General features: G+C 33.2%; 4 protein-coding genes across 7 annotated transcripts; 1 reads left to right on the top strand and 3 right to left on the bottom strand.

The window, feature by feature from the left end:
• Nucleotides 1-100: 100 nt before the first annotated feature.
• On the bottom strand, nt 101-27,242 carry LOC134700328 (putative amine oxidase [copper-containing]). Of its 4 annotated transcripts, none has more exons than XM_063561681.1 (3): nt 27,178-27,230; nt 1,048-3,191; nt 101-470 (listed from the first exon to the last, which is right to left on the bottom strand). In XM_063561681.1, exons 2-3 carry the CDS (start codon nt 3,130-3,132, stop codon nt 171-173), a joined length of 2,385 nt encoding a protein of 794 aa, XP_063417751.1. In that variant the 5' UTR covers nt 3,133-3,191; nt 27,178-27,230; the 3' UTR covers nt 101-170. The 4 variants fall into 4 exon arrangements, with proteins under 4 accessions (XP_063417751.1, XP_063417749.1, XP_063417748.1 ...); XM_063561679.1 differs by lacking the exons at nt 101-470; nt 1,048-3,191 and adding exons at nt 3,855-4,488; nt 5,544-7,636 and having other exon boundaries at nt 27,178-27,242; XM_063561678.1 differs by lacking the exons at nt 101-470; nt 1,048-3,191; nt 27,178-27,230 and adding exons at nt 3,855-4,488; nt 5,544-7,636; nt 12,882-12,989.
• On the bottom strand, nt 13,369-16,391 carry LOC134700370 (zinc finger MYM-type protein 2-like). Its single transcript, XM_063561724.1, has 4 exons — nt 15,627-16,391; nt 15,156-15,313; nt 14,707-14,853; nt 13,369-14,424 (listed from the first exon to the last, which is right to left on the bottom strand). Exons 1-4 carry the CDS (start codon nt 16,190-16,192, stop codon nt 13,730-13,732), a joined length of 1,566 nt encoding a protein of 521 aa, XP_063417794.1. The 5' UTR covers nt 16,193-16,391; the 3' UTR covers nt 13,369-13,729.
• LOC134700371 (zinc finger MYM-type protein 2-like) lies at nt 16,547-19,394 on the bottom strand. The gene is made up of 4 exons (XM_063561725.1): nt 18,628-19,394; nt 18,157-18,314; nt 17,708-17,854; nt 16,547-17,425 (listed from the first exon to the last, which is right to left on the bottom strand). The coding sequence occupies exons 1-4, from the start codon at nt 19,191-19,193 to the stop codon at nt 17,217-17,219; spliced, it is 1,080 nt and encodes a 359-aa protein (XP_063417795.1). The 5' UTR covers nt 19,194-19,394; the 3' UTR covers nt 16,547-17,216.
• LOC134700348 (uncharacterized) lies at nt 23,278-26,054 on the top strand. The gene is made up of 2 exons (XM_063561705.1): nt 23,278-23,331; nt 24,373-26,054. Exon 2 carries the CDS (start codon nt 24,469-24,471, stop codon nt 26,020-26,022), a length of 1,554 nt encoding a protein of 517 aa, XP_063417775.1. The 5' UTR covers nt 23,278-23,331; nt 24,373-24,468; the 3' UTR covers nt 26,023-26,054.

Below are 27,242 nucleotides of genomic sequence, written 5' to 3'. Positions count from 1 at the left end.
TTCACTAGAATGTTGGACTAGCGAAGTAAATTGTTAACAGCTAGCAATATATTGTTGAATAAAAAAAAAACACCAAAAAACCACCATATATGTTATTAAATAATATGTCTGAAAATTATTCCAAACGAAGACAGCAAATATCGATGTAAAGCGACATTGTCTTCTCATGATCAAGCATCAAGGATTATAGAAGGATTTTTCTTAATTTCTTCATCGTATTTGTCTTCCTCTGGCAGACATTCAAAATTTTGCCCAACACCATATCGGTTTATTTTTATAGATGTCTTATGCTTCAGCTTGTTTGTTGGTTCTATACGAACAGCATTCAATGATGATATTGCTGGATCTTCATCAAAATAGTTGTATGGTAATAGATAAAAGCTTACTTCCATCCCCGGGGTAGTGGTAATTGGCAAGTCTTCAGTGTGTGGAATATGTTGAACTCCCATAGTGATCCATGCTACTAAATCCTACAAACATATAAGATACAAAGTCACCTTTAAATATAAAAAATCTCAGTCTATAAACACTTTTTTTTAAATTTTATATTATACATTAATTTGCTTACTTAAAATGTTTCTTTTGTCTGTTTTTGTTTTAAATGGTTTTATTTTAAGCATCGTTTGCATAAGTTAATCATTGTCTTCCTGTATTGTTGATGCCATTTCAGTTTGAAATGTACTGTGGAATACAGCCAACGACTTTAGAGTATGACGGATACTGCATATCAGTAACTTTAAGTTACATACATAAGCCAAGGTCTGCTTTCAGACACCGTACATAATCTTATAAAGTGTGTTTTTATTTTTCATTTTGTTTGTACAACATGACACATTGTGTACTTACTTTTTGTTATCTTCTATATTGTTGATTGTGGTTGAAAGTGATGTTCCAAACACAATTGGTATTTGTTATATCATGTTCAGACATTGATAGAAATAGTTTGACCCGGCCGAGTGTTCAAGTGTTTCTTTCATCTTCTTTTTTTCAATGAAAATTTGAACCTTGAGAAATCTTTAATGACTTATTGGTTATTTATACATTTACCTCATCAACAACTGATTCATTATCATCAATAAAGTTCTGAAAATGTACAACTGGGTCTTCAGCATCTAGTATAGAGTATATAGAACTACTGGTGGGTTCTGAGTCTTTATATTTGGTCACTGCAACTTGATATCTAGCCCAACTTATACTAGGTTCGTTACCTTTGCCCTCTGGTAGGATTTGTTTCGACATTCCCATGTTCAGTATACGATAACTTTTACTCTTTTTGTAAAATTTCCTTGTCTTGTCATCTTCTTTGTAAAGAAGTAAATATTTTGGAGTTTCAAAATCAAATTTATACGAAGCTTCCTTCTCCGTTTTCTTAAGAGTTGAAGAAAATTTATGTTGAATTAATCTTGAATCCTTGTTTTTTGAAAATTTATTCGGTAAATCTTCCGTTTCAATGTCAACAGTCGCAAATCTATTTTCATTTCCTTTTATATCTAAATCGGCTTTAAAACTAAACATATGATGGTGTATGTTAGCTGCCAAATTCTCATGAAGTTCAAAACTGTATTTTGTTTCATTTTTAGTATAAAATGTACCTGATACGTAGCCAGTGGAAACGGCTTTTACTTGCACTGCACCATTTGGATACAATATGAAATCGATAATATAGTCATAGTTGATAATAACGATAATTGTTCTCAAAACCAATACTGTCGTTTCCATTCCTTCATAAAACCTACCATAATTAAATGAGTAGGAGTGGTGTCTCCGTAATGGCATGCCTGTATTATATTCAAACAGACAGAATACGTTTTCATACGAAAAAGGACCATCGGACTCCACCAGCAACGTCGTCCCTACAAATGTTGCGTCCTTTGGACAATCGACACCAGGTACTAAACCTTGTGCACGGGATCCGAGTAACCCTACACTATCTAAATAATTAGCCATAGCTTGCATGGGTTTGTATCCTGAATAAAAGACGGCAATGTCTTGTAAGCCTATTTCATATGCTATCCTTTCTTTCTTGAATTTTAAATCATATATTTGTGGACCTTTTGTTGTCGACATCCGGAAATCAAATTCCCAGGACATATAATTAACATGACGATCGTTCACATTATATCTTTTTCCATCAGGTGAGACTTGTACTGGATTTCTTAAAGGAGGACTAATTGGTGGTGTGCCGCGTTGTTTCGCTGCAGAAAAACTATCAGTGTTCACATTTGGAAACTGAATTTTAGTAATAGAACCCTTATTTGCACTGTAATTATTTAAAACACCCAATAGATTGTCATGAAGTTGTCCATTAAACCATATGTTTTCTATTGTATTATTCGTTACGTCCATGTCTACCAATACAGCAAAATCCAGAGGATGTAGGATGTAATATTCAGCAAATTGCGACACCCAATACCATGTTTTACGTCTTCTTTCCCCAGACAGTGTAGACGCTACCGGTGTTATGTACCGAATGATTAAGCATTTACTATCACAATTTAAAAGTCGTCCCCCGTACAACTCTTCAAGCATTGTTCCAAGAAGGTTGTCGATTTTTACATTTAGCATATCTATTACCGCGATATGTTCCGGTCCGGTCGTGGGCCGATATATAAAAGGAATTGACTTCCTTTTATGTGGAACAGGTCTATGACCAGTTGGATTGGGTAAAGGACCAACGATTATTTCTTCAATGTCTGGTTTTTGTTTATCTCCTCTGAAGATAATGACATGCGCTTCCCTTGGAGGCTTTTTCGCATTATTGTCAAGATGATCAATGGCTGAGCTCTTGCTAGGTAGATGCATTTCGCAGGAGTAAACATAACTAGAATTTACTTTCATGTCCGCTGCTTTGACTATATTAAGACTATGTTGCCTATGTAAATAATTCATTAAAGCTTCAATTTCTTTTGAAGTCAAATCGCGAAAAACAGAAGGATTGTCGGATTCCGTTAGATCAATATGGCCATACTGTCCTTTCTCTTTTTGACCACAGGTAGGTTGATGCTTTCGATTGCTATGAGTATTAATAACTATCACTATTATTGCAATTACTAGTGATATTGTTATCAGTAGCAAGAGTAAAACGAGTAAACGCCGTCCACCGACTGATTGCCTGAAGCTAGGATCTGCCATGATCACAGGGTAAAGTTATTAGTGTTCACACTACCAACTTTTGTTCATACTTAATATTCCTGAAAAATTAGTTGTATGTTTATTTCAAACTTTATCGGTAATTGCAGAGAAGTTGCATGCCATATAAATGTATAAATACATATAAATGTTGAGTGTATATACACATCAACAGCCAAATATATAATCACCAAGGGATTAGCATGCAGTCTACAAAAAAAGACAATTTCGGTACATAAACAATTTGTATACATGTAAAATATAAAACGTATTTTGAAGAGTGGCATAAACAAGGCGAAAAACCTGTAACGTAGAGAAGGCGAAAACCATTATATTTTCTTTTCGAACAACTTCACAACAAAGATTTTTATACAAATATAAATGATGTCCCCGTAAAAAGAAAAAAATATACCGCTGATAAATAGTCATAAATCGATAAAGCGAAAACAAATCCGGATTGCAAATCAACCAAACACGATGGAAACGCATCAACTTTAAGTAGAACACAACGGAACAATAGAAACACTGAACTGCAACAAAAACAAACGCCAAAATACATAGAGACGGACTTCCACATTCCCGACATGATCACAGCTCATTCTAAAAAAAAAAATGGTTGGTTAAGCCTAGTTTTATGGCTAGCCAAATCTCCCAAAATCTAAGGGATACCGAGTGAACAAAACTTGTTATTCCGGCACCAAAAGTAGTTATTAAAATTGACAGAGTCCAATGCACAAATTGTGTTTAATGAAAATATGAAATAATGCGTTTGCTTTTTAAAGGAGCAGTAATGAACATTTAATGACATACACACACACAAATATACACTCTTATGGCATGGAATCAAGCATACAATTTATATACGTCACGAATTAAAAAATAGTATAAAATGCATATTAGCTGTTAAGTAAATTCATACATAATTGCAGTATTTGTCAAGTAAATGTACACACATATTGTCATAATATATGACAGTACAATATTTTTTTTACTGGTCAGACGGTTTGATTCGTGAATCTTGTTTTTCTATTACTTATAAATTTACAAGAATGTGCCTCCTTCAGTGTCAATTATTAATGACGGATTTTCTGTAATTTCCTCGTCATATTTATTTTTTTCAGGTACACACTGCATACTTTGTTTGACGCCATAACGGTTTATGTTAATAGATGTCTTCAGTTTGGTTTTATCTTTTGGTTCAATACGGACTGCATTCAAGGAAGAAATTGCTGGATCTTCATCGAAATAGTTGTATGGTAATAGGTAAAAGCTTAACTCCATCCCTGGAGTAGGTGTAACAGGCAAGTCTTCAGTGTGTGGAATATGGTGAATACCCATTGTGACCCATGCTACCAAATCCTAAAAAAATAAATATAATCTGCAAATTATATAAGAAATGAATGCATATTTTCTTTCTGTAATCTGTGATGTTTTTCTCCAAAGAATATATCAATGCAACAGTATCAGACTATCCGCAGTGTTTTCAGAGTTTATGGAATGCAACTTGCTTTTTTGAAATGATACAACAGTGTGTATGATCATTTATGTTTTGTGAAAAATTAATTGCACTTTATGTTCACAATATATCATCCTTTAAGATATGATGAACTTAAATTTTCTGAGCAAAAGATTAAACCTCTCATATAGTCGTGCTATTTCATCTGTAATTCGAATGAATATATATATATAGTGATATGAAAAATTAAATGCAATTTTCTTTGATTTCTAAAGTTTTGACATCAATCATACATAATGAATGCCATTCTAGAAGTTGCGTGCATCGATTTAGTTGTTGGTGCATCTTTTCTTTTTTTTTATATCATTAAGAATTTTACAACAACAAAACAGGACTAAGGCACACAAGTTACAAAACTATATAGTACGTCCTGGAAGCAAAACAAATAACTTAGTAAATACCTAAATGTGAGTTCAAAAATCTTGCATTTATCGTGTTTATAGAATGTAAACACTCTGAATATATATGTTTGTATGGTCTATATCACCGACATTTACTCAAAGATAAAATATGCATAATTTTACACCTCTTAAATAAACTCATCATAAACACTAGGATTGAAATTATGTATATGAGCTTGACCCGCGTTTCGTGCACAAAAGATTCATCAGTGACGCTTGAATCAAAACAAATTTAAAGGCCAAATAAAGTACGAAGTTGAAGAGTTTGAGGACTGCAAATTCGTAAAAAAAGTGTTGCCAAATACACCTAAGGTACTCTACACATGAGGTAGAAAAGCCTCTGTTTTCAAACATTCTAAGTTTTGTAATCAGTTAATTTATAATTATGACCATATCATTATATTTCATGTCAACAAAGGAGTGTTGATGGGCTAATTTCTACAAGATTATCGTTTAGTTTTTATAATTAAATGTTGAATACGTCATATACAACTTACCTCGTCCACTATTGGTTCATTATCATCAATAAAATTCTGAAAATGTACGATTGGGTCTTCAGCATCTAGAATTGAATACAAAGAACTACTCGTCGGCTCCGAATCCTTGTATTTTGTTATAGCAACTTGATTTCTGGCCCAACTTATACTTGGTTCGTTTCCTTTTCCTTCTGGGAGAATTAGTTTAGACATTCCATTATTGAGTATTCGATAACTTTTACTCTTTCGATACGCGTTTCTTGATTTATCATCTTCTTTGTATACGAGTAAATATTTTGGAGTTTCAAAATCAAATTTGTATGCAGCATCTTTTTCTGTTCTTTTGAGAGAAGTCGAAAATTTATGTTGTATTAACCTTGCATTGGAATCTTTCGAAAACTTGTTCCGTATACTTTCAGTTTCAATGTTAGCTGTTGCAAATCGGTTTGAAGTTCCTTGAATGTCTAAATCTACTTTGAAATTGAACAAATGCTGGTGTATGTTAGCTGCAAAATTCTCGTGAAGTTTGAAGCTGTATTTACTTTCATTGTCCGTATAGAAAGTGCCAAGTACGTAACCAGTAGAAACAACCTTGACCTGCATAGCTCCGTTCGGATAAAACATAAAATCTATTACGTAATCATAATTAATAATAACTGCAATTGTTCGTAAGATCAACACTGTTGATTCCATCCCTTCGTAAAACCTGCCATAAGAAAACGAATAAGAATGATGTCTACGTAAAGGCATACCCATGTTGTATTCAAAAAGACAAAAAGCATTTTCAAATGAGAATGGACCATCTGACTCCACTTGAAATGTAGAACTAAAATAAGTGGCGTCTTGTGGACAATCGACCCCAGGGACAAGTCCTTTTGCTTGTATTCCTATTAAACCAACACCATCTAAATAATTAGCTAAAGCTTGCATCGGTTTGTATCCCGCATAGAATACAGAAAGTTCTTGTAAACTCAATTCATACGCAATCCTTTCGTTCTTAAACCTTAAATCAAACAGCTGTGGGCCTCTTATTGGTGACATCCCGAAATCAAATTGCCAAGACATATATTCAACATGTCGATCCTTAACATTATATCTCTTTCCATCAGGTGAGACTTGTACTGGATTTCTTAAAGGAGGACTAATTGGTGGTGTACCACGTTGGTTCATTGTCGAGAAGAGATCTCTGTTAACATCTGGAAATTTAACCTTTAAGATCGACCCCTTATTTGCTTCATAGTAATCTAAAACATCTGTCAGCGTTTTATACAGTTTTCCATTAAACCAAACTTGTTCGATTGTATAGTCTGGTCCATCCAAGTCTATCAAAACAGAAAAATCTAGAGGGTGTAGAATGAAGTACTCCGCAGACTGTGACAGCCAATACCATGTTTTACGTCTTTTCTCTCCGGACTGCACAGAAGACACCGGTGTTATGTACCGAATCATTAAGCATTTGCTATTACAATTAAATAGTTTTCCGTCGTAAATATCTTCGAACATTGTTCCAAGTACTTGGTCAACTTGCACTGTAGCCATTTCTATTGACCCAACGTGTTCTGGTCCGGTAACAGGACGGTATATAAATGGAATGGATTTTTTTCTGTTAGGATTCGGTCTGTGTTTGGTTGGATTCGGTAACGGACCAACTATAATTTCTTCAATATCTGGTGTTTGTTTGTCTCCTCGTAACATAACAACACGTGCTTCTCGTGGTGGCTGAGTTCCCTTTTTGTCTAGATAATCCAGTACAGAACTTTTGCTTGGCAAAAATAATTCACTTAAAAAGACGTAGCTTGTATTGACTTTCATGTCTGCTGCCTTAACTAAGTTGAGCGTTTTCTGAGAATATAAATACGTCATCAAACCTTCTATTTCTTTTGAAGTTAAATGATGGAACACAGATGGGTTATCTGATTCCTTAAGATCAATATGACCATACTGTCCTTTTTCTTTACTACCACAGGTAGTTATTTTCTTTTTCCTAGTGTGAGTTGTCACAAGAATTGCTATAAGACAAATAAATAGTACTAATGATACAATCGCCAAGATGATGGCTGCTAAACGCCATCTTCCCAATGATCGCCTGGATTTAGGATCTGTCATAATACCAGCTGTGAAAGAGAAACAAACATATATAAACATGAAGTCTAAACTCTATTTAATAGCTTAATTAGCAGTAATTCCGAAAAATGTCTATCTAGTTTAAACCGTAACGTTTGTAATATATTTTAAAGCCAGTATAACACATTTTATAGAACTGTTTTACATGCACTTATACAATCTTGCACTCCCTCCAAACAAACGTGATACAAACTTGGCCCCTCGTAGAGAGTTTACTCATTGGCCTTCATACCACGTCTTTTGATTTAATATATATGAATAGCAATAAAACGGTACTGAACATTCTTATATTTTATACTAATACAACTCAAAATTTATTATTTTATTTTTAGAAAAAACGATTTATCATGGCGCCTTTATTGCTTGATTTAAAGACACAGGCATATATATATAGGATTTTTTTTCTGCGACAAGTGCCTGTGTTTAAAGGCTAAAATAATCACTAAAATAACACATTCCAGAGGTGTAGAGTTTGACTAAAGAGAGTCGGGGTCGGGGGTTCAGAAAGGAGGGTGGGTTTTTTTTGCATAATGAAATACAATAATTCATAACATAAGGGTCTCTTAGTTCTATTTTAGGCAATCCTTAAAGTTGATGAATTTTATTTTGAAGTGAGAGCAGATACATGAAGCATATCAAGAACATGTGAATTGAGGAATTGCATATGCATGTATTCAAGAAATTACTTCCTCCCTCTCCATGTTGACTGACTTGCAGTACCTACATGTACTTATTAGCTGTTTTGTTGTATTTGCTCTCGTTTTGGACATGACTAAAATATTGGACATTTAGTGTAAAACAGACAACAACCAATCAATCAATCCTGAGATGTACCTCAACAGAATTTTATGATCCAAAATAATACGCAATAAGGATGACAGTGATACATATAATATTAGACAGTACAACAGATTACAACAACTACCAAATTAAAGACAATACTATAGACCGATCCAACTATAGTCTCGATCATCCAGCCGCTTTATTTTTCAAAGTAGAGCGTCTGGATGACAAGTGATATAAAAATGGTAATTTATGACATTCGGAATAGTATCGGATTTTTTAGCTTGTATTTAAAGATAATGTCCAAGACGAATAACCAAGAAGTTGGTTATTGACTTCGGAAGAAATTATATTACGATAATACTATTGAAAAGCCCGAGTGTACCGATTGTTGTTTAAAGCTATTTATATTTTTCTGTGACGACATACAAGTCGTGGAAAACACCAGAGAGCATGGCTTCCATCACCGCATAGGAAAATAACAGCACATCAAACTTTGGTAAGATATAATCATAATATAACAACACAAACTGTTACATAAATTTTAATACAACCTGAAACACTGAGTAGTTATATTCTTTCATGTATGTCCGTGCTACGCAAGCAGTTAATAATATAATAAATGGCAATTTTTGTATTGACTGGGACCACTCGAACAGTCGTGTGTACGCTATAAATACATTTTGTGGTTGATTTGTATTATCTTTAACTTTATAAATTTTATTGAAAGTGCTATGAAATATGAACTTCATCCAGGATAAGTTTGTTGTATCTGTCTGCAATGTATAATGGAGAAAGCATTTTGATATGTGTAAAAAAAAAAGGGGGAGGAATGATGCGCAATGTTGTACACATTTAAAAGAGGGAAAGCAATCCAAAACCATTAGCAGAAGAAAACCAAACAAAGTATATCTAGAAGATGCCAATTTGAACATATACCAAACGGTGTAAATGATTTGTGCTCGATTTTTTTTAAACAAATGCATTTAGCTTAAACAAACATAGAAGAAGTGGGACACGTTGTTATAAAAAGTAGTTTAAATATACTGTTAGTAAACAAAGTCTGGACTGGTCAACTGGACAATACTTTTTTTGCACTTTTAAAAGGCATTTTTTCCATACTAAAAAAAAATCATAAAAGAAATCATACAATGTTGTCGTTGAATATATACCAATTGGCTTTCTAAACCTTAAAATAAAAACATGGCATGAGGAAAACACTGAAAATTCGATTTTATGCAAAACAATAGATCCAGCATCAATGAAAGGAGGTCTCAATGAGGCAACAACCGATGACTGATCCCAGTGATATACATTACCAAAAGTAGACATCAACATAATTAAGAGGACATACTGTTGACTTAAACAAAAGTTGAGAATAAAAGTACCAAAAGGTCAACATTATAAAAATAAGAAGATGTGGTTTGAATACCAATGAAACAGTTATCCACCCCAAGTTCAAACAAGGTGGATGTGAGCACTTATAGGCAACGGTATGGCCTTCAATAATGATAACAGTTCATGCATGATTTTGATAGAGATTACAAACAGGGAATGTGTCAAAGAGACATCAACCCGACAAAAGAACAGGAAACAACCCAATGCTACCAATGGGTTGTGTCATCAACACAGCGAGATAATCTTGCATGCCGTAGCAGGATTCAGCTTGCACCAAGACATTTTAAAATGTTTATTTATATATGATGTTTTTTCCAAACATTTTGTTTTTCATATATGCTTGAATTTTCATTGTATCATAAACAGCTCCAATTTTATAAGAAAAAAATATTCAAAGATTTGTTTTGAAATACTGAAGCTGCCAGCAATCATTAATTATAATCACAGTATAAACATTATACTGACAGCAACCATAAAGCGAAAAAAGGTACACAAACAGTCATTAAGTAAATAAAACAAAAATCAAGAATCACATTGTTGTCAGATATGTCAGAGAAATTAAACAAATCAACAATCATATAAGAAATTTAACAGTTTTCACGTTTGAATTTATCTCATTTACATGTCTGGCCCTTCTCAGTTATTTATATGGTATGGAGTTTTCTTAATATTGAAGGCCCAGCAGTGATTATATTTGCGAACATACATGTCATTTGAACTTTGCTAGGTTGTTCTCATCAGCAATCATACCAATCTACTTATTTTATGTAAAGGTTCGCATGTACAGGAGAATTTCTGTGAAGCTGCCCTTAAATACATGATGGATTCGTATATAATATATTACGTGTGAACTCAGCATAATAGTTTGTAGTAGGAGAATACACTTTTCAGTTATTTTTTTTACAAGTTATGCAGTATGGGACAAATCCCATTCCATCTTTTCCATGTGATTGATTTATACATGTATTCAGAGAGTATTAAATTGGGTTTCATGAATGACTGGTTAACTTATGTATTTCCTCATGAACACGGAGACTGACAAAGTGGTATTGTGTGAACATTGGTCCCTAAATGTTTTCTTCCCAAAAGGATTAGGCGATATAGATTATTGTGAAACATTCAGACTATTCTGTCGTTTGCAATTTTAAGATCAGTTAATTTTGTAAATAAAAAGTTGGCTCATTGTATGATCTCACTAATCTGCCAGTAATAAGTTGTTATGGAGGATTTTCTACATTGAAATCTCAGTATTTGTATGAGTTGTTTTTCTTTCCATAAACGTAACTTGATGTGTGCTTTTCGAGTTAGGTAAGTGCGTCAGATATCTGAAAGATTATATAAAAAGGAAAGCATAAATTATAACAAGGATTTACAGAAATAAGAATAACGAGACAAAACTAAGAAAAAAGGGGGGAAAATAAAGAATACAGACTAATGTGGATACAATATAAATTGTTGGTTGCTTATAACGTCAAGTGGAAAATATTTCATAGAATAGAGAGTGTATGCTATAATACAAATATAGAAAAATGACATTTTATCGAACATTTTATAGTATGAAGATAAGAGAATATTAAACGTGGTGTTTTATAATATAAAAATAGATTGATTTTGGGTTGCTTGGTTATCGTCTTGTGGTAAATATTGGTATTAAATGTTCAGGACTGAAAAAATGACAATAAATATAAAGATGAGGTCCTAGATTATAGGCCGTTCGGGATACATGTCGGAGAAACTATAATTCACCAGAAAATTAGGGTATATTGTATGGCTTTATGTACAACGGTCCACCTATACGGATACCTGGGCTCTCTTAGCGCATAGCGGAGCGTGATACCCCCTATACACAAACAGTGGCTGATCCAGACCTTGTTATAATGAGGGCACTCTACAGTCATGCTACATTGTTTCTTTATATAATCAACCAAATTTTTCCCACGAAAAAAAATTCTGTCTTAATTCTTAATTATTTTTTTTTACATGTGACACAAAATTCAGGAAAAATGACCACCGCTATAAATTACAGTTTTCGATCGTTCTTTTAAATTTGCCCATCTGCAAGTTGGGCAAAATAGGGTCAACTACAAAATGTCAGTTTTAATAATCACATAACTTTTATACATGTAACGTTACACTGTTTACTGTTTGCATTAATTGTTTTTAAATAGAATGGGGATACCGGAAGTGCTATTTATAGATATGTTCTATATTTAATTATTTGTTACGCCCCCTATAAATATCTGACCAGCCCAGACGCTATATTTAAATATGCGTCTGGGTTATCGAGACTAATCCAACTACTAAAAATTTTAGACAGTTTAATCGATCATTCCAACTACCAAAAATAGTAGACAGTACAATAAAGCATAACAACCACCAAAATGTGAAACAATATTATTGATCACACTAACTACCAAAAATATTGAACAATACAATATAGATCAAAATAACTACCAAAAATATTAGACAAAATAATAGATCACACCAACTACTAAATATATTAGATAATACAATAGATCATACAAACTACCAACAATACAAGAAGTACTACAGATCAATGCAACTTCCAAAACCTGACTGTTTTAAAATAGACGTAAAATAATATATACGCCGACAATCAGTTCACATGCCTTGTTTCATAATTATTATGTAAAATTCCTATTCTAAGTTCTATATTGTATGAGTTACTCTCTGTAAATTAGCATACAGATGACAATGGAAATTTCGTTTGTTTTTAAAGGGTATTTGTTTTGCACACACATAAAAAGTCAAAAATATTATTATTGCATTAAATAGCTGCAACTTTAACGGTTTTGACAACCACTTGTCCTTCAAACACAACAGATAATAAAAGCACATGGCAAAAAAAAAAACGTGTGCGCATTATAATATATTAATCAACATAACGATACTGTGTGTCTAGTCGGACACATGCATCCTTCCATTTTGTTAGTTCCCATGCTAAAGTTTAAAGCTTATTTACTTCACGTCCACCCATTCACATGTTTAATAGGGTTAAACAAGCGTATATTAGAATTAATAAAGTTTTCTTACGTATTTACAATTTTGTGATGTTATCCAAACTGAGTATTCTTCTCTAGAAATGCACTATAATTATGTGTTCTATATTTCGCCAGCAGTCATCATAACTGTTTAACTAAGTATGTCATTCACCTTGTCAAATAATGTTTTGTAAAAAGTAATAGATAACACTGCCATATCAGTTCAAGGTAAAATTTTACACTGATACGCGATACTTTATCAAATATAATATTGACCAGAAGAACAGTTGCACTTGAGTTTAAGGCGATAGTTTAAAAATGGCAAAATATTGTATACAGTAACAAATTTGATAAAATTAATCTTCCGCGCCTTATTCAAAGTTAAAGTTAAAAAATCATTTTACACCTGCACAGCTGTCTGCACATCTTATACATCTATGCACATCTCATGCATCAATGAACATCTGCATCAAAAAATATTGTTCAACTTGTTTTGACTGGAGTTATGTAACTAACCGTAAATCAATCATTAATATGGTATTATTGCGTAACAATTTTCATATTGGCTTAGTTATAGGTCCGAGGGTACCATATTGGCCTGAGGCGAAGCCGAAGGCCAATATGGCTGCCCGAGGACCTATAACTAAGCCAATATGAAAATTGTTACGCAATGATACCTTTATTAATTAACCAGTCCAATATGAACTCTAGCCGGGCCAATATGAAAATTGAAAATAGTGTGAAAATCTGACATTCAGGACTTCAATAGTAGTGATTTGAATATGTATCAATGAAAATTGAGGATTTTAATCAAAACAATAAGATAGTAACAATTTTATTAAATAATCAACAGTAAATAAACACAACAAGTAAAAAACATGTTTTTATCTAGTTTTCAGATTAAAGCTCTTGGCTGCAGTTTATAGTATTCTTTCTTTCCCCTGAGTATATGTTAATATTGAAAACACCACCTGTTATAGTTGCACCTGCAAACATGGCCATTGGGTTGTCATGTTTGTTAGCAGTTTGATTATTTGTATTTGATACATTTGCATTTAAATTATTATGAACTAATGTATTTGAGTTTGAAAGTTCACAAGGTTCCTCTGAATCTGATGTCGTCTGTAAATCTGAGTTCGGCAACATGACCTTAGATATTGTGTGAGAAGCTTGTTGCTGTTGTTCAATAGACGGTACTGAATAATGAGTTAAGGTACTAATGCCTTTCCAGCCTCCTAATTGAGCAACTTCATTGGCAGGTCTACCATTTTGAAGTAGTGTGGTAGCAAAAGTTTTACGTCCCGAATGATTAACCTTTCTTCCTTGAAGATCTCCTTTTTCTGCCATATTTTTTACCATTTTACCTAATTTATCTTTGCCTATGGTTTGGCGAGTGTACCATATTTCCTCATGTTTATTATCTAAAGGCCTCAAATAAAATCTATGTTCATCAGTTAATGTGTCTTGAGGTCTATGCCGTTTGTATTCCTTGTAAACATGAATAGGGCAATTACTTCCTCCTTCCCCGAAAATCTTTGGCGTAATATCCCGGAAATCCCTGCTTTTTGCTCCACTACGGGTTTTGGTGCTTCTTTCTGAAAAAAGTATGCTTATGTCAATATTTAAAGAAGAATTATCCTTCCTGTCTGTACAAAACTTTCACTTTTATATAACAAAAAACATGTATTGCATAGTAAATAAGATTTGTTTTGATAAATATAAAACAATGGTTAATATCCTTAAAAGCACAAATTACCAACTTTTGTCAGGACTGTTGTACATGTACATCCATTATCCACAGAAGTATATATTCTGTGATTTCTAAAAGATTTAAAATATCAACTATTTAAATGATGGAAATCATAACATAATCTCACCATTAAATTCCAAATACTCCTTTCCATCAGATGTAGCTTTTAACTTGACATCTCCCCATGTCATGTTAACATGGTCTTGTCGACCTCGTAGACCAAAGTATGTTGCATTATTTAAAAACACAGCATTCAGTAATGCATCAGGGTTTTCTGGAAAAAGAAAAAAAAAGAACTTAACTAAAATACATGTATCTTAATGTAAATATCCAACTTAAAATAGTATTTAAAGGACAAATACTGTATCAAAATGCAAAAGACCTCTGGAGACACTCTCATTGTTCAAGACCTTATGTGTATTTTAAACATTTTTTATTAGAACAACCATTTAATAATCAGGGATGGATAGAGGGCGACAAGGAAATAAAATAATTTGTTTGCCACAAGGTTAGAAAAATGTGTAATTAAAAGTTACTGACTGACACGCTGGAATACAACATTTTTTTAAAACTTACGTGTTCCAATAACGCCTTTCTCCCTCAAGATTTGGATTTCCTCAGTCGTCAAAGGTTCAGCTCTGTTTGGCTTACTGCCCTTGCCCAATGACTTTAATGCCTTTCGCTTCGCTTCTAATACCCGTCTTGTGTGGTTGAACTCAGGATCCTTTTTAATACTGAAACATTAAAGAAAAGATATGCATAATATCTGACATGTAATTTTTGTATGTACATGTTTTATACTTATAGCAAAGAGAAACCAAGGAATATTCATTGTACACAAGCTTAAGTTCATCAAAACCACATTGACCCAGATGATATATATAGTTTTTACCCAAAAAAATGACACAAGGCTAAAATTAAAATATTGGCACTGAATATTCGAGTCATAATGCTTGACAGAATAATGCAAAGGCTATCATGCTATATCAAGACAAGGGAGTTACATGTCTCACAGATATCAAATAATCTACATGAAAATAATCGTACCTTATACTACTTTTTGAGTCCTTCAAATGTCTATCCAAGCTGTTGAACATAGAGGATAAAGAGTCAGGCTCATATTCGTCACCATTTTTCTTCAGGACTCCAAGAAAAAATCTTGATAACAGACTGTCTAAGTCTTTGGCAGGTATTTCCACTGAATCACGCATTTCTCCAACAGATATGAAAAAATCCAGCATCACTTTCAAGTCACTCTTTGTTTTAGTTTTTGTGTTCTTGTTAACACTTAAAGCTAGAAAAGAGTCAGTGTCTTCATCAGTGACAGAGCGAAACCTCTTGCTACTCGAGCTATTTTCTTTGTCTGATTCGTCAATCTCATGATTCTGTGCATTTTCAATGTCCTGCAGAATTTCATTTGGGAAGTTGAAATTCGCTGAATCAACTTCTTCCAGAATCAAATTTCCTTCCCCATTGACATCCGCGAGATTTCTCTTGATGTACTCTGCCTCCCTATTAGATAAATCGTCGTAGTGAAAATAGTCTTCAACTAACGCATCCATCGCATCATCTATATTTTGTATAGAGCTATTGCTCCATCGTTTTGTTGTCATTTTCTCCTGTCAGACGACACTAGCCGTAGTTCTCTAGAGTTATCGGGATTTCAACCGATTAGTCTAGAGATAATCGAATATGCTAATATTGGGCTTGCTAAACCCGGGCCAATACGGAAAAATCCGTATTGGCCTTATAGGACAAAATTATCGATTTGGCAGTTTTACTCGTATTTAGTCAAATAAGCTCCAGTTAATTAATAAAAGTATGCTTATGTCAATAATTTTCGGGGAAGGAGGAAGCTTCGCCTCAGGCCAATATGGTACCCTCGGACCTATAACTAAGCCAATATGAAAATTGTTACGCAATGATACCTTTATTAATTAACCAGTCCAATATGAACTCTAGCCGGGCCAATATGAAAATTGAAAATAGTGTGAAAATCTGACATTCAGGACTTCAATAGTAGTGATTTGAATATGTATCAATGAAAATTGAGGATTTTAATCAAAACAATAAGATAGTAACAATTTTATTAAATAATCAACAGTAAATAAACACAACAAGTAAAAAACATGTTTTTATCTAGTTTTCAGATTAAAGCTCTTGGCTGCAGTTTATAGTATTCTTTCTTTCCCCTGAGTATATGTTAATATTGAAAACACCACCTGTTATAGTTGCACCTGCAAACATGGCCATTGGGTTGTCATGTTTGTTAGCAGTTTGATTATTTGTATTTGATACATTTGCATTTAAATTATTATGAACTAATGTATTTGAGTTTGAAAGTTCACAAGGTTCCTCTGAATCTGATGTCGTCTGTAAATCTGAGTTCGGCAACATGACCTTAGATATTGTGTGAGAAGCTTGTTGCTGTTGTTCAATAGACGGTACTGAATAATGAGTTAAGGTACTAATGCCTTTCCAGCCTCCTAATTGAGCAACTTCATTGGCAGGTCTACCATTTTGAAGTAGTGTGGTAGCAAAAGTTTTACGTCCCGAATGATTAACCTTTCTTCCTTGAAGATCTCCTTTTTCTGCCATATTTTTTACCATTTTACCTAATTTATCTTTGCCTATGGTTTAGCGAGTGTACCATATTTCCTCATGTTTATTATCTAAAGGCCTCAAATAAAATCTATGTTCATCAGTTAATGTGTCTTGAGGTCTATGCCGTTTGTATTCCTTGTAAACATGAATAGGGCAATTACTTCCTCCTTCCCCGAAAATCTTTGGCGTAATATCCCGGAAATCCCTGCTTTTTGCTCCACTACGGGTTTTGGTGCTTCTTTCTGAAAAAAGTATGCTTATGTCAATATTTAAAGAAGAATTATCCTTCCTGTCTGTACAAAACTTTCACTTTTATATAACAAAAAACATGTATTGCATAGTAAATAAGATTTGTTTTGATAAATATAAAACAATGGTTAATATCCTTAAAAGCACAAATTACCAACTTTTGTCAGGACTGTTGTACATGTACATCCATTATCCACAGAAGTATATATTCTGTGATTTCTAAAAGATTTAAAATATCAACTATTTAAATGATGGAAATCATAACATAATCTCACCATTAAATTCCAAATACTCCTTTCCATCAGATGTAGCTTTTAACTTGACATCTCCCCATGTCATGTTAACATGGTCTTGTCGACCTCGTAGACCAAAGTATGTTGCATTATTTAAAAACACAGCATTCAGTAATGCATCAGGGTTTTCTGGAAAAAGAAAAAAAAAGAACTTAACTAAAATACATGTATCTTAATGTAAATATCCAACTTAAAATAGTATTTAAAGGACAAATACTGTATCAAAATGCAAAAGACCTCTGGAGACACTCTCATTGTTCAAGACCTTATGTGTATTTTAAACATTTTTTATTAGAACAACCATTTAATAATCAGGGATGGATAGAGGGCGACAAGGAAATAAAATAATTTGTTTGCCACAAGGTTAGAAAAATGTGTAATTAAAAGTTACTGACTGACACGCTGGAATACAACATTTTTTTAAAACTTACGTGTTCCAATAACGCCTTTCTCCCTCAAGATTTGGATTTCCTCAGTCGTCAAAGGTTCAGCTCTGTTTGGCTTACTGCCCTTGCCCAATGACTTTAATGCCTTTCGCTTCGCTTCTAATACCCGTCTTGTGTGGTTGAACTCAGGATCCTTTTTAATACTGAAACATTAAAGAAAAGATATGCATAATATCTGACATGTAATTTTTGTATGTACATGTTTTATACTTATAGCAAAGAGAAACCAAGGAATATTCATTGTACACAAGCTTAAGTTCATCAAAACCACATTGACCCAGATGATATATATAGTTTTTACCCAAAAAAATGACACAAGGCTAAAATTAAAATATTGGCACTGAATATTCGAGTCATAATGCTTGACAGAATAATGCAAAGGCTATCATGCTATATCAAGACAAGGGAGTTACATGTCTCACAGATATCAAATAATCTACATGAAAATAATCGTACCTTATACTACTTTTTGAGTCCTTCAAATGTCTATCCAAGCTGTTGAACATAGAGGATAAAGAGTCAGGCTCATATTCGTCACCATTTTTCTTCAGGACTCCAAGAAAAAATCTTGATAACAGACTGTCTAAGTCTTTGGCAGGTATTTCCACTGAATCACGCATTTCTCCAACAGATATGAAAAAATCCAGCATCACTTTCAAGTCACTCTTTGTTTTAGTTTTTGTGTTCTTGTTAACACTTAAAGCTAGAAAAGAGTCAGTGTCTTCATCAGTGACAGAGCGAAACCTCTTGCTACTCGAGCTATTTTCTTTGTCTGATTCGTCAATCTCATGATTCTGTGCATTTTCAATGTCCTGCAGAATTTCATTTGGGAAGTTGAAATTCGCTGAATCAACTTCTTCCAGAATCAAATTTCCTTCCCCATTGACATCCGCGAGATTTCTCTTGATGTACTCTGCCTCCCTATTAGATAAATCGTCGTAGTGAAAATAGTCTTCAACTAACGCATCCATCGCATCATCTATATTTTGTATAGAGCTATTGCTCCATCGTTTTGTTGTCATTTTCTCCTGTCAGACGACACTAGCCGTAGTTCTCTAGAGTTATCGGGATTTCAACCGATTAGTCTAGAGATAATCGAATATGCTAATATTGGGCTTGCTAAACCCGGGCCAATACGGAAAAATCCGTATTGGCCTTATAGGACAAAATTATCGATTTGGCAGTTTTACTCGTATTTAGTCAAATAAGCTCCAGTTAATTAATAATATTGCAGAATGTTTTATATTTTCAATATAGACGAATATGCTAGTTAGATAAATTATGATTGGCAAACAAACAAAAATAAACAAAATTTTGATATAAACATACTACTATATTTATATCGAATATATTTTCAAGGACTGACCTCAATTTTTCGTGTTCTTATTTTTTCCCCAAAAAATCTAACGTTGTATCATCCTGTTTCGTCCCATCATACTACATGTACTATGGATAAAAAGATTATTTTTTCTCAATTTTGCATTGATATTAAAATGTTTACGAAAAAAAAAGGAATTCGTCTTTTAGAAATTGACAAATTGTAAAAAGACTTATATATGGGTGAAGTGTCCTGTATCATCCAGTTTCTATTGCTAAACAATGGCAACTTTTTTCTCGCCATCTCGTATGTAAATGAATAGTCTATGCTCAATGCTTAAGCTGTTACATGTAGTAATATTTAAGGTTATAACTTTTCCTGGCTATGTAAAATAGAAAAAAATATTATATTTTTCGGACTTCGAACATGACTAACGTAGGAATACCAGCCTAGGGGAAATTTTTATTTTCTGTTTCTTTTGTAAAGAAGCTATAGTACCTGGCCAAAACCTGTCATTTTTTGCTATACATTGTATATTTATATAAAAACACATTTTTTCAAAAAAAATATTTAGAGGGCATTTATGGTTGGATTTTTATCAACAAGGCCTTAAAAGACGAAAAATTGTCTAAAGTATGTTTGTTTATTTGGTAATAGTTATGTCTCCAGGTTTTTTTGTTTCCACTTGATGTGAACACATACAATATCTTTTTGTAATTTAATTTTGTTGAACATATATAGCGAATTTCTGAACAGAAAATAATTTTTGTGTTTATTTTGTAAAAAAAAATGAAAATGATCCACCAAAAATATAACCAAATACAAAATAAACCTGTGACAATTCTGCTTCTAATGGTACCAAGTTGCTTTAAATCAAACCAAAAATGACCCTAAAATATATTTTTTTAAACAATGTAGTTTTATATATAATATATAGCGAAAAATCTCAAGTGACGAATACTTATGAGCCTATCATAATTATATAAATCAGAGTTATCAAGACGCAGAAAGGTAGAAAAGGTACATTTTAAAGTGTGTCGTCTTATGCCGTAATGTTACACTACTGTTTCAGATTAGGGGGAGGTTGGCGCCTGTTTAACCGTTAAAACCCGCTGTATTGGTTTGCCCCTGTCTTCAACCAGAACAGGGACAGATCACTACAATCAGTTGTTATGGTTTTTTGTATGTGTTTCATATGTGTTTCTTTTTTTCTTTTTTTTTTTTATAAATAATAATAAATTAGACAGTTTGTTTTCCTGTTGAATGGTTAAAAATTACTCAATTGAGGTCCGTTATAGCTTTCTGTTCGGTGTGAGCCAATGCGCCGTATTGAAGAACATACTTTGACATACATGTATAAGTGTTTACTTTTCACACATTGTGACTTGGATGGAGAGTTCTCTCATTGTCAATCATACCAATCTCCTTATTTCTATTTGTCGGAAAGTAAACTTGCCAGGAGTAAAAAACGATGTATCTAAAGGAATCAGACATAATTTAGAACAACTTTCTTTTAAAGATAAATATTGAAGTTTATGACATTTTGTTTTTGGTTGTGTGTTAAGAGTTTGTTTTGTGTCTGTTCTCGATATTTTTATATTTTAGTTCTGTCTTTTCTTGTTGTGATTCATTTAACCCAAATTATTGAAGAATATTATTTTTAAATGTACCTATTTTCCTTCTGCATGATGTAGTCATATTACCAACTACTCTTGTCAACGGAGTTCCATTTGGAAAATTACGCCGTTACCACGTTCGAACGATCATAGATTGTAAACTGTGTATATGAAGGAGTTAACGGACATTGCATGTGCTGTTTCTAAAGCCATCCAATAAGGCTGTGGAGAATGAGTTACACACAAATATATGCTCACCACACTGCAAACCCAAACAGTTACGCCCCTGTCGGGATTTTTTTTTACCGCAGATTTAGCACAAGTTTTCAGTTGGAATACAAGGTTTCAATTATCTTCAATCTTCGTACTTGATATGAAACCACAGTGTAGCATCACCACCGGATATAGGTACCCCAGAAGCGGTGAAAAAACCCAATTGTAAAGCTAGGTAAGGTTAAATTCTTAATATTACAACCGCATTCTACGTTTTGCTGACAAGTAAAGTTTTGTAATACTGATTCCTGATAACGTAGCTACTATGTAAGGCAATATATGATCCTTAATAGACTTTTCAAATCAACAGAATCTGATCCCAGTGTAGGATCCCAGGGGCAGGGGGTCTTGGGGTTCGCAGAGAAATTCAGGTAAATAAAGCGAATAAACTGTGCGACGAATATCGTCAAATAGTTCTGAAACATGCATCTGTCATTCTAAACTATAAGCCTACTAGTAGTATCTTGACGATTATTTTTATCGGTCGATGATGATCATTTCATTCAATCATTATGTATTCTTTATAAAGATACAAATATAATGCCAGTAATGGACGAATCTAGATAAATGAAAATGAAGATACCCAGATTGAGTTCAAACAACTTTAAAAGACGTGAACACCATTGTTTATTTATTTACTTTGTGTATCAATCCCCTATTGACCTAAGATCAAAAGTGAAATTTTACAGGTAAATTTAATACTATGTATGGGGAATTATACAGGTGCATATATATGTTTGTGATAAATATGCATTTTAAATATGGCTACTAATATGTGTTTATGGGGTGAAATGCCTAAATTATAATTAGCAACTGTATTTGGTTTTACTCATTGTTGAAGGTCATGCTGTGACATGTAGCTTCTTACATTAACTCCATTTGGATTTTGGTTGATACATGTATGTTCACATTGATATATCTTTTTATATTATGATGTTGCAATTGTTTCAAGAACAATTGTAGTCTATAATGTATAGAGTTATCTTTCTTTGAGCATATCAGAGGGATACATTAAGTATTATCATCTCTCGGATGTATAAATACACAGTCACGTCCAACCTATAGATACCGATGCAAATTTCAAAGAGGGTATCACGTCTGCACATGGAAGTGCGACGTTCCTTATACGACATGTTGCAATACAAAATGTCTGTCCATATTCAACATGCCCTAGCTCATTTTACAGTTACAGTCGAAATTCCTATCCTATATATATGTCCATCTGAACCGACTTTGCACTATCGGCTTTCTATTGGACTTTTCGTTCTGAATGAGTATGAAATATTTGCCACTGAACATAAAGCAATCATTCCCAGTTAGAACTATTGTTACAACCAATATTTTCAAATGCTCCTGCAAGTTAAAAATAACAAGGGGAAGATTAAGAATTAGGAAGAAAGTTGTATGGTAGCCGTCTTCTGTGGACTTGTTTAACCAATCAATATGAAATAGACATACATTTGTGTCATAATTCCTTAGTTCAATAGTCAGTATTACTGAAGTAATTAACAAGCATTCAACTTTCGTTCATAGACGAATTTTGCTAAACTTTTAGGTTCCATATCGATTTCAATTCAGAAGTTTACTAATGTCCTTTTAACTGGGGTTTTACTTTATTTTACTTTCCCTTTTTTTTACTGTAAGTTGAAAAATAGTATATAACAATATAAAAAATACGCAGAAAAGAAAATGTACAGAAATGTTTTTGTACGTCATACATGAAATACATATTTCAATAACAAACTTGAAAGGTGACAATCTTGTATCGATAATAATCAATAGAACAATAGAACATCAATATGTTCAAATACCGTTTAATGTTTTGTGTTATTTAGTCGTAATTTCTTTGTTAACATAAATACGATTGAAAGAAATCGACACTTTAAATCAAAACACAAAATATAGACAAACGTAGTTTTAAAACAAAGACTGGAAAGGGTACAAAGTGCGAAGGTAAGTTACATTGTTTGACCAGGTCAAAGACTAATTTACAATAAGGGGATGACCAAAACTGAGGGAAAAAAAGAAAAAAAGACATTGAATACAGTATCAATTCCATTATATCAAAGATCTAACAGCACTATGACACAACTAAACAATATTGGACTATCGACGCGAACCATACCAAGAGAGTAAGACACAGGGTTGAATGTCTGTGCTAATGATAGTCCGACAATTCTTACTTATCTGTCATGATAGTCCGACAGTTCTTACTTATCTGTCATGATAGTCCGACAGTTCTTTCTTACCTGTCATGATAGTCCGACAGTTCTTACTTATCTGTCATGATAGTCCGACAGTTCTTACTTATCTGTCATGATAATCCGACAGTTCTTACTTATCTGGCATGAAAGTCTCACAGTTCTTACTTATCTGTCATGATAGTCCGACAGTTCTTACTTATCTATCATGATAGTCCGACAGTTCTTACTTATCTGTCATGATAGTCCGACAGTTCTTACTCATCTGTCATGATAGTCCGACAGTTCTTACTAATCTATCATGATAGTCCGACAGTTCTTACTTATCTGTCATGATAGTCCGACAATTCTTACTTATCTGTCATGATTCAAATCCGATGATTTTATTTTTTGGTTCTATTCAGGCATCAGACAATTATACTTTACTGTATTGAAATGTCTAGACATGATACTAATTCATTTACATGACTTTTGTAAACATTTTGAATCAAGTACAGTCTATTGTGATATTTTTTGTGTGTGTTCTCTTTTTGTTTCGACAAGAAAGTCTAAAGGGGGAATTTTCCGGACAATTATTTATAAGTTCTGTAAACTAACTCATTTTTAGAAATGTTTGCTATCTAAAAATTCTGTTAGATAACAAGCATCAATGATTCAGTAAGATTTTAATGCATTGTTTTGAATATTGAGCGATAGACAAGAAACAACATTAAAAAACAAAGAAAGAACCCATTTCATTGAAGCTATTTATACCAGTTTACATTATTGGTCATTTTGTTTATTTTATTTTCAGATATGCAAGTACGCAAAGTGTAGGACCGCATCGTTATTCCTACTTTTTTTACTCTTAGCTTAGAATATTTAGTGTTTATTCAAATTCTTATTTACAATGGATTTGCGTGGGAAACCTGACATTAAGATTTCAGAGCATTGTGAAAAGCATGAATCTAAAGAGATTGTCTCATGGTGTCCTGTGCATGACGTTGGCGTGTGTGCCGAATGTCAAGGAAATGACCATTCTGATTGTGATGGGGTGGAATCAGTCAGTGAAATTGCCAGCATAGCTCAGCTGAACAGTGATTTCAAAACGTTGAAAATTAAGTTTGGAAACATAAGAAAAATATATAAAAAGTTGCAAAGAGAAAGAGAAGGTAATATAGAGAGTGTAAAAACTCAAAAAGTACAAATTCGCGATGAAATTAGGAAATTAAGAGAAAATCTTAATTATCATTTGATAGAACTAGAGAACAAACTTATAAGTCAACTGGATAAAACATGTGAAAAATACGCTACCAACCTTTCGGGAGAAATAACTGATTATAAATATCGAAGTGCTGTTCTTGATTCACATGACGACGAATCCGCGAAAGCTAAGGAATATGGGTCTAATTTACAAATTATTTTAGCTGCTAAGCAAGGCATGACGATTGCAAAACACGAGGTAGAACATCTTACGAAACTAAATGAAACCATCCGAAACTATTCGGTCGAATTCAAACTCGCTGAAGCGATAAAAGATGTTTTGAACATAAAATCTTTAGGTTCAGTTGAAACAATAGAAGCTAACGCCTACGTGAACTTAGAAATGCTTAATATCAATCCGTTCTTACCCAGTATTAAAACTGTGAAACCAAAAACATCAATTGAAAACAAAGAAGACAACCGATGGCATAGAACACGTTTAAAACGCAGTAAGGAGTTTAATATGAATACTTCTCTTGACAAGTTTCTCCCTGAAGTGTCAGGGGCTGCATTTATGCCAGATGAGAGTATAATTTTAGCTGACACGGCTCACAAGAGGCTTTTACATGTAAAAGACAAGGGTCAAATTTTCCAAGAAGTTTCCTTGCCATTCGAACCGTTTGATGTAGCTGTACTGGGAAATTCGAAACTCTTTATATCAATGTTGAATGATCGGCGAGTAGATGTTCGGGATATCAGTACTATGGAACAAATTGATGAACTTATTCTCCCTAGTAACGCTTCCGGTCTAAACGCATTTGAAGACAGTCTTTTAGTAGTAGTTTGCGAGAAAACTGGTTTATATTTAGTTGGGAGCGATAATAGTATTAACATAATATCGATGAAACACAATGACGAAGGTCCAGTTGACATAAATGCAGAAACTATAAGTTATGCTGAAACAAAGAAATGTTTGGTGCATTCGTACACACATAGTGGCAAACGAAAATTTACTTTGAAAATTGATGGTTTTGGCTATATACATGGAATAGCGTTGCTAAAAGATAGCAGTATTCTTGTTGCGAAACTTAGTCCCGGGAGGCATAGTATCACACATATTTCACAAGACGGGAAGGATAAAATGCTGAGATTAGAACTGAACGAAATAGCTTCACCTAGATCACTGGCGGTGCACCGAAAGAAAAGAAAACTGCTATTGGTGCATGGAGTTAGAAAGATCTCAATTTTTCAAGAATTATAAATAGCATAGGTTCCATCATGTAAAACTAAAAGATTTAGTTGGTCACTAATGTAACTTAGATGTTGATTAGCGATTTAATGGTCTTTACCGGGAAATCAGCCGTAAGGTTAAAACAAAGGAGTAGGTTCAGTAAGATCCCTTTTTGGCCCCAAAATATAGCAGTTTTACAAAATTTTGAAAATGTAATCGTTAAGCTATTTGTTGGAAAGTAGAATGATTCTGCTACATAAATATGGGCTGTTTTTGACAACACAATGCACATATATCGGGTAGTCTAGCATCATTTAGTCATGCTAAATTTCTAAAATCTTCAGAATTTTAGCATTTTACTTAAATTTTAGACGGTTTCCGTCTTAAATGAAAGTGGCCGCATTCGTGTTCATTCATAATATTAAAACGTAAGTTGTATTTCCTAATAATACATAATATATATAAAGGTTGAGGATGAACACGGATGCGGCCACTTTCGTTTTTGACAAACACCATCTGAAAAATGACGGTTTTTTGCATATTTGATACATTTTTCATATTCAAGCTTGAAAAGGAGCGTTTTTAATGACTTACTCAGTTAAAAACCGTCACATAAACTAATTAAATCAATAGAAATAGACACTTACGTGTTTAAAAAATGTAAAAAAATATTTCGTTAAATGAACATGAAAACTGAGGCCAAAATCGCCCCTTACCGGACCTACTCCTTTTGTAAATGTTTTAAAGTTGCTTAAATCAAAGATACATTCTCAAAAGAAACAAATATCTATTGTTGAAGCTAACTTTTTGTTTAAATAAAGAATTTGCTGAATTAATTATGAATTGTACTATAAAAAAAATTATATATATCTGTTTTAAAAATAAATAGATTTTTAAAGCTGACTATGTGGTTAGGGCATTGTTGAAGGCCGCACGGTGACCTGTAGCTGTTAATTTCCCTGCCATTTGGTCTCTTGTGAATAGTTGTCTCATTGGCAGTCATACCACATCTTCTTATTTCACACAGCATGACGAATACATGCTACTTATTTGAAGGATATAGAATTTGGTGGAAAGCTAATAGATATTGTGTAGAAGCATATACAATCGCAACATACATGTATCAATCTTTATAGAATAAAATAGCCTTCACGTTTTGCAAGAAATAATAATAAGTTTACTTACACAAGTATTGTAGCCTTTACTACATTCAGTTTGATAAGAGAATACCATTCACTTTTGACATTTAA

This window comes from Mytilus trossulus, unplaced genomic scaffold (genome assembly GCF_036588685.1).
Source record: "Mytilus trossulus isolate FHL-02 unplaced genomic scaffold, PNRI_Mtr1.1.1.hap1 h1tg000138l__unscaffolded, whole genome shotgun sequence".
NCBI classification, from domain to species: Eukaryota; Metazoa; Mollusca; class Bivalvia; order Mytilida; family Mytilidae; genus Mytilus; species Mytilus trossulus.
Note: the sequence above shows the minus strand (reverse complement) of the source record. Positions and strands in the feature narration are given on the sequence as shown.

What these genes read in the sequence shown, in the direction of transcription:
- LOC134700328 (XM_063561679.1), bottom strand. Translation starts at nt 7,628, where the DNA reads ATGACAGATCCTAAATCCAGGCGATCATTGGGAAGATGGCGTTTAGCA. An exon ending in ATGAACCAATAGTGGACGAG is followed by an intron (nt 4,489 to 5,543) that starts GTAAGTTGTATA and finishes TTATTTTTTTAG; the next exon opens with GATTTGGTAGCATGGGTCAC.
- LOC134700370 (XM_063561724.1), bottom strand. Translation starts at nt 16,192, where the DNA reads ATGACAACAAAACGATGGAGCAATAGCTCTATACAAAATATAGATGAT. An exon ending in GAAAGGCGTTATTGGAACAC is followed by an intron (nt 14,854 to 15,155) that starts GTAAGTTTTAAA and finishes TTCTTTTTCCAG; the next exon opens with AAAACCCTGATGCATTACTG. An exon ending in GGAGTATTTGGAATTTAATG is followed by an intron (nt 14,425 to 14,706) that starts GTGAGATTATGT and finishes TACTTTTTTCAG; the next exon opens with AAAGAAGCACCAAAACCCGT.
- LOC134700348 (XM_063561705.1), top strand. Translation starts at nt 24,469, where the DNA reads ATGGATTTGCGTGGGAAACCTGACATTAAGATTTCAGAGCATTGTGAA.
- LOC134700371 (XM_063561725.1), bottom strand. Translation starts at nt 19,193, where the DNA reads ATGACAACAAAACGATGGAGCAATAGCTCTATACAAAATATAGATGAT. An exon ending in GAAAGGCGTTATTGGAACAC is followed by an intron (nt 17,855 to 18,156) that starts GTAAGTTTTAAA and finishes TTCTTTTTCCAG; the next exon opens with AAAACCCTGATGCATTACTG. An exon ending in GGAGTATTTGGAATTTAATG is followed by an intron (nt 17,426 to 17,707) that starts GTGAGATTATGT and finishes TACTTTTTTCAG; the next exon opens with AAAGAAGCACCAAAACCCGT.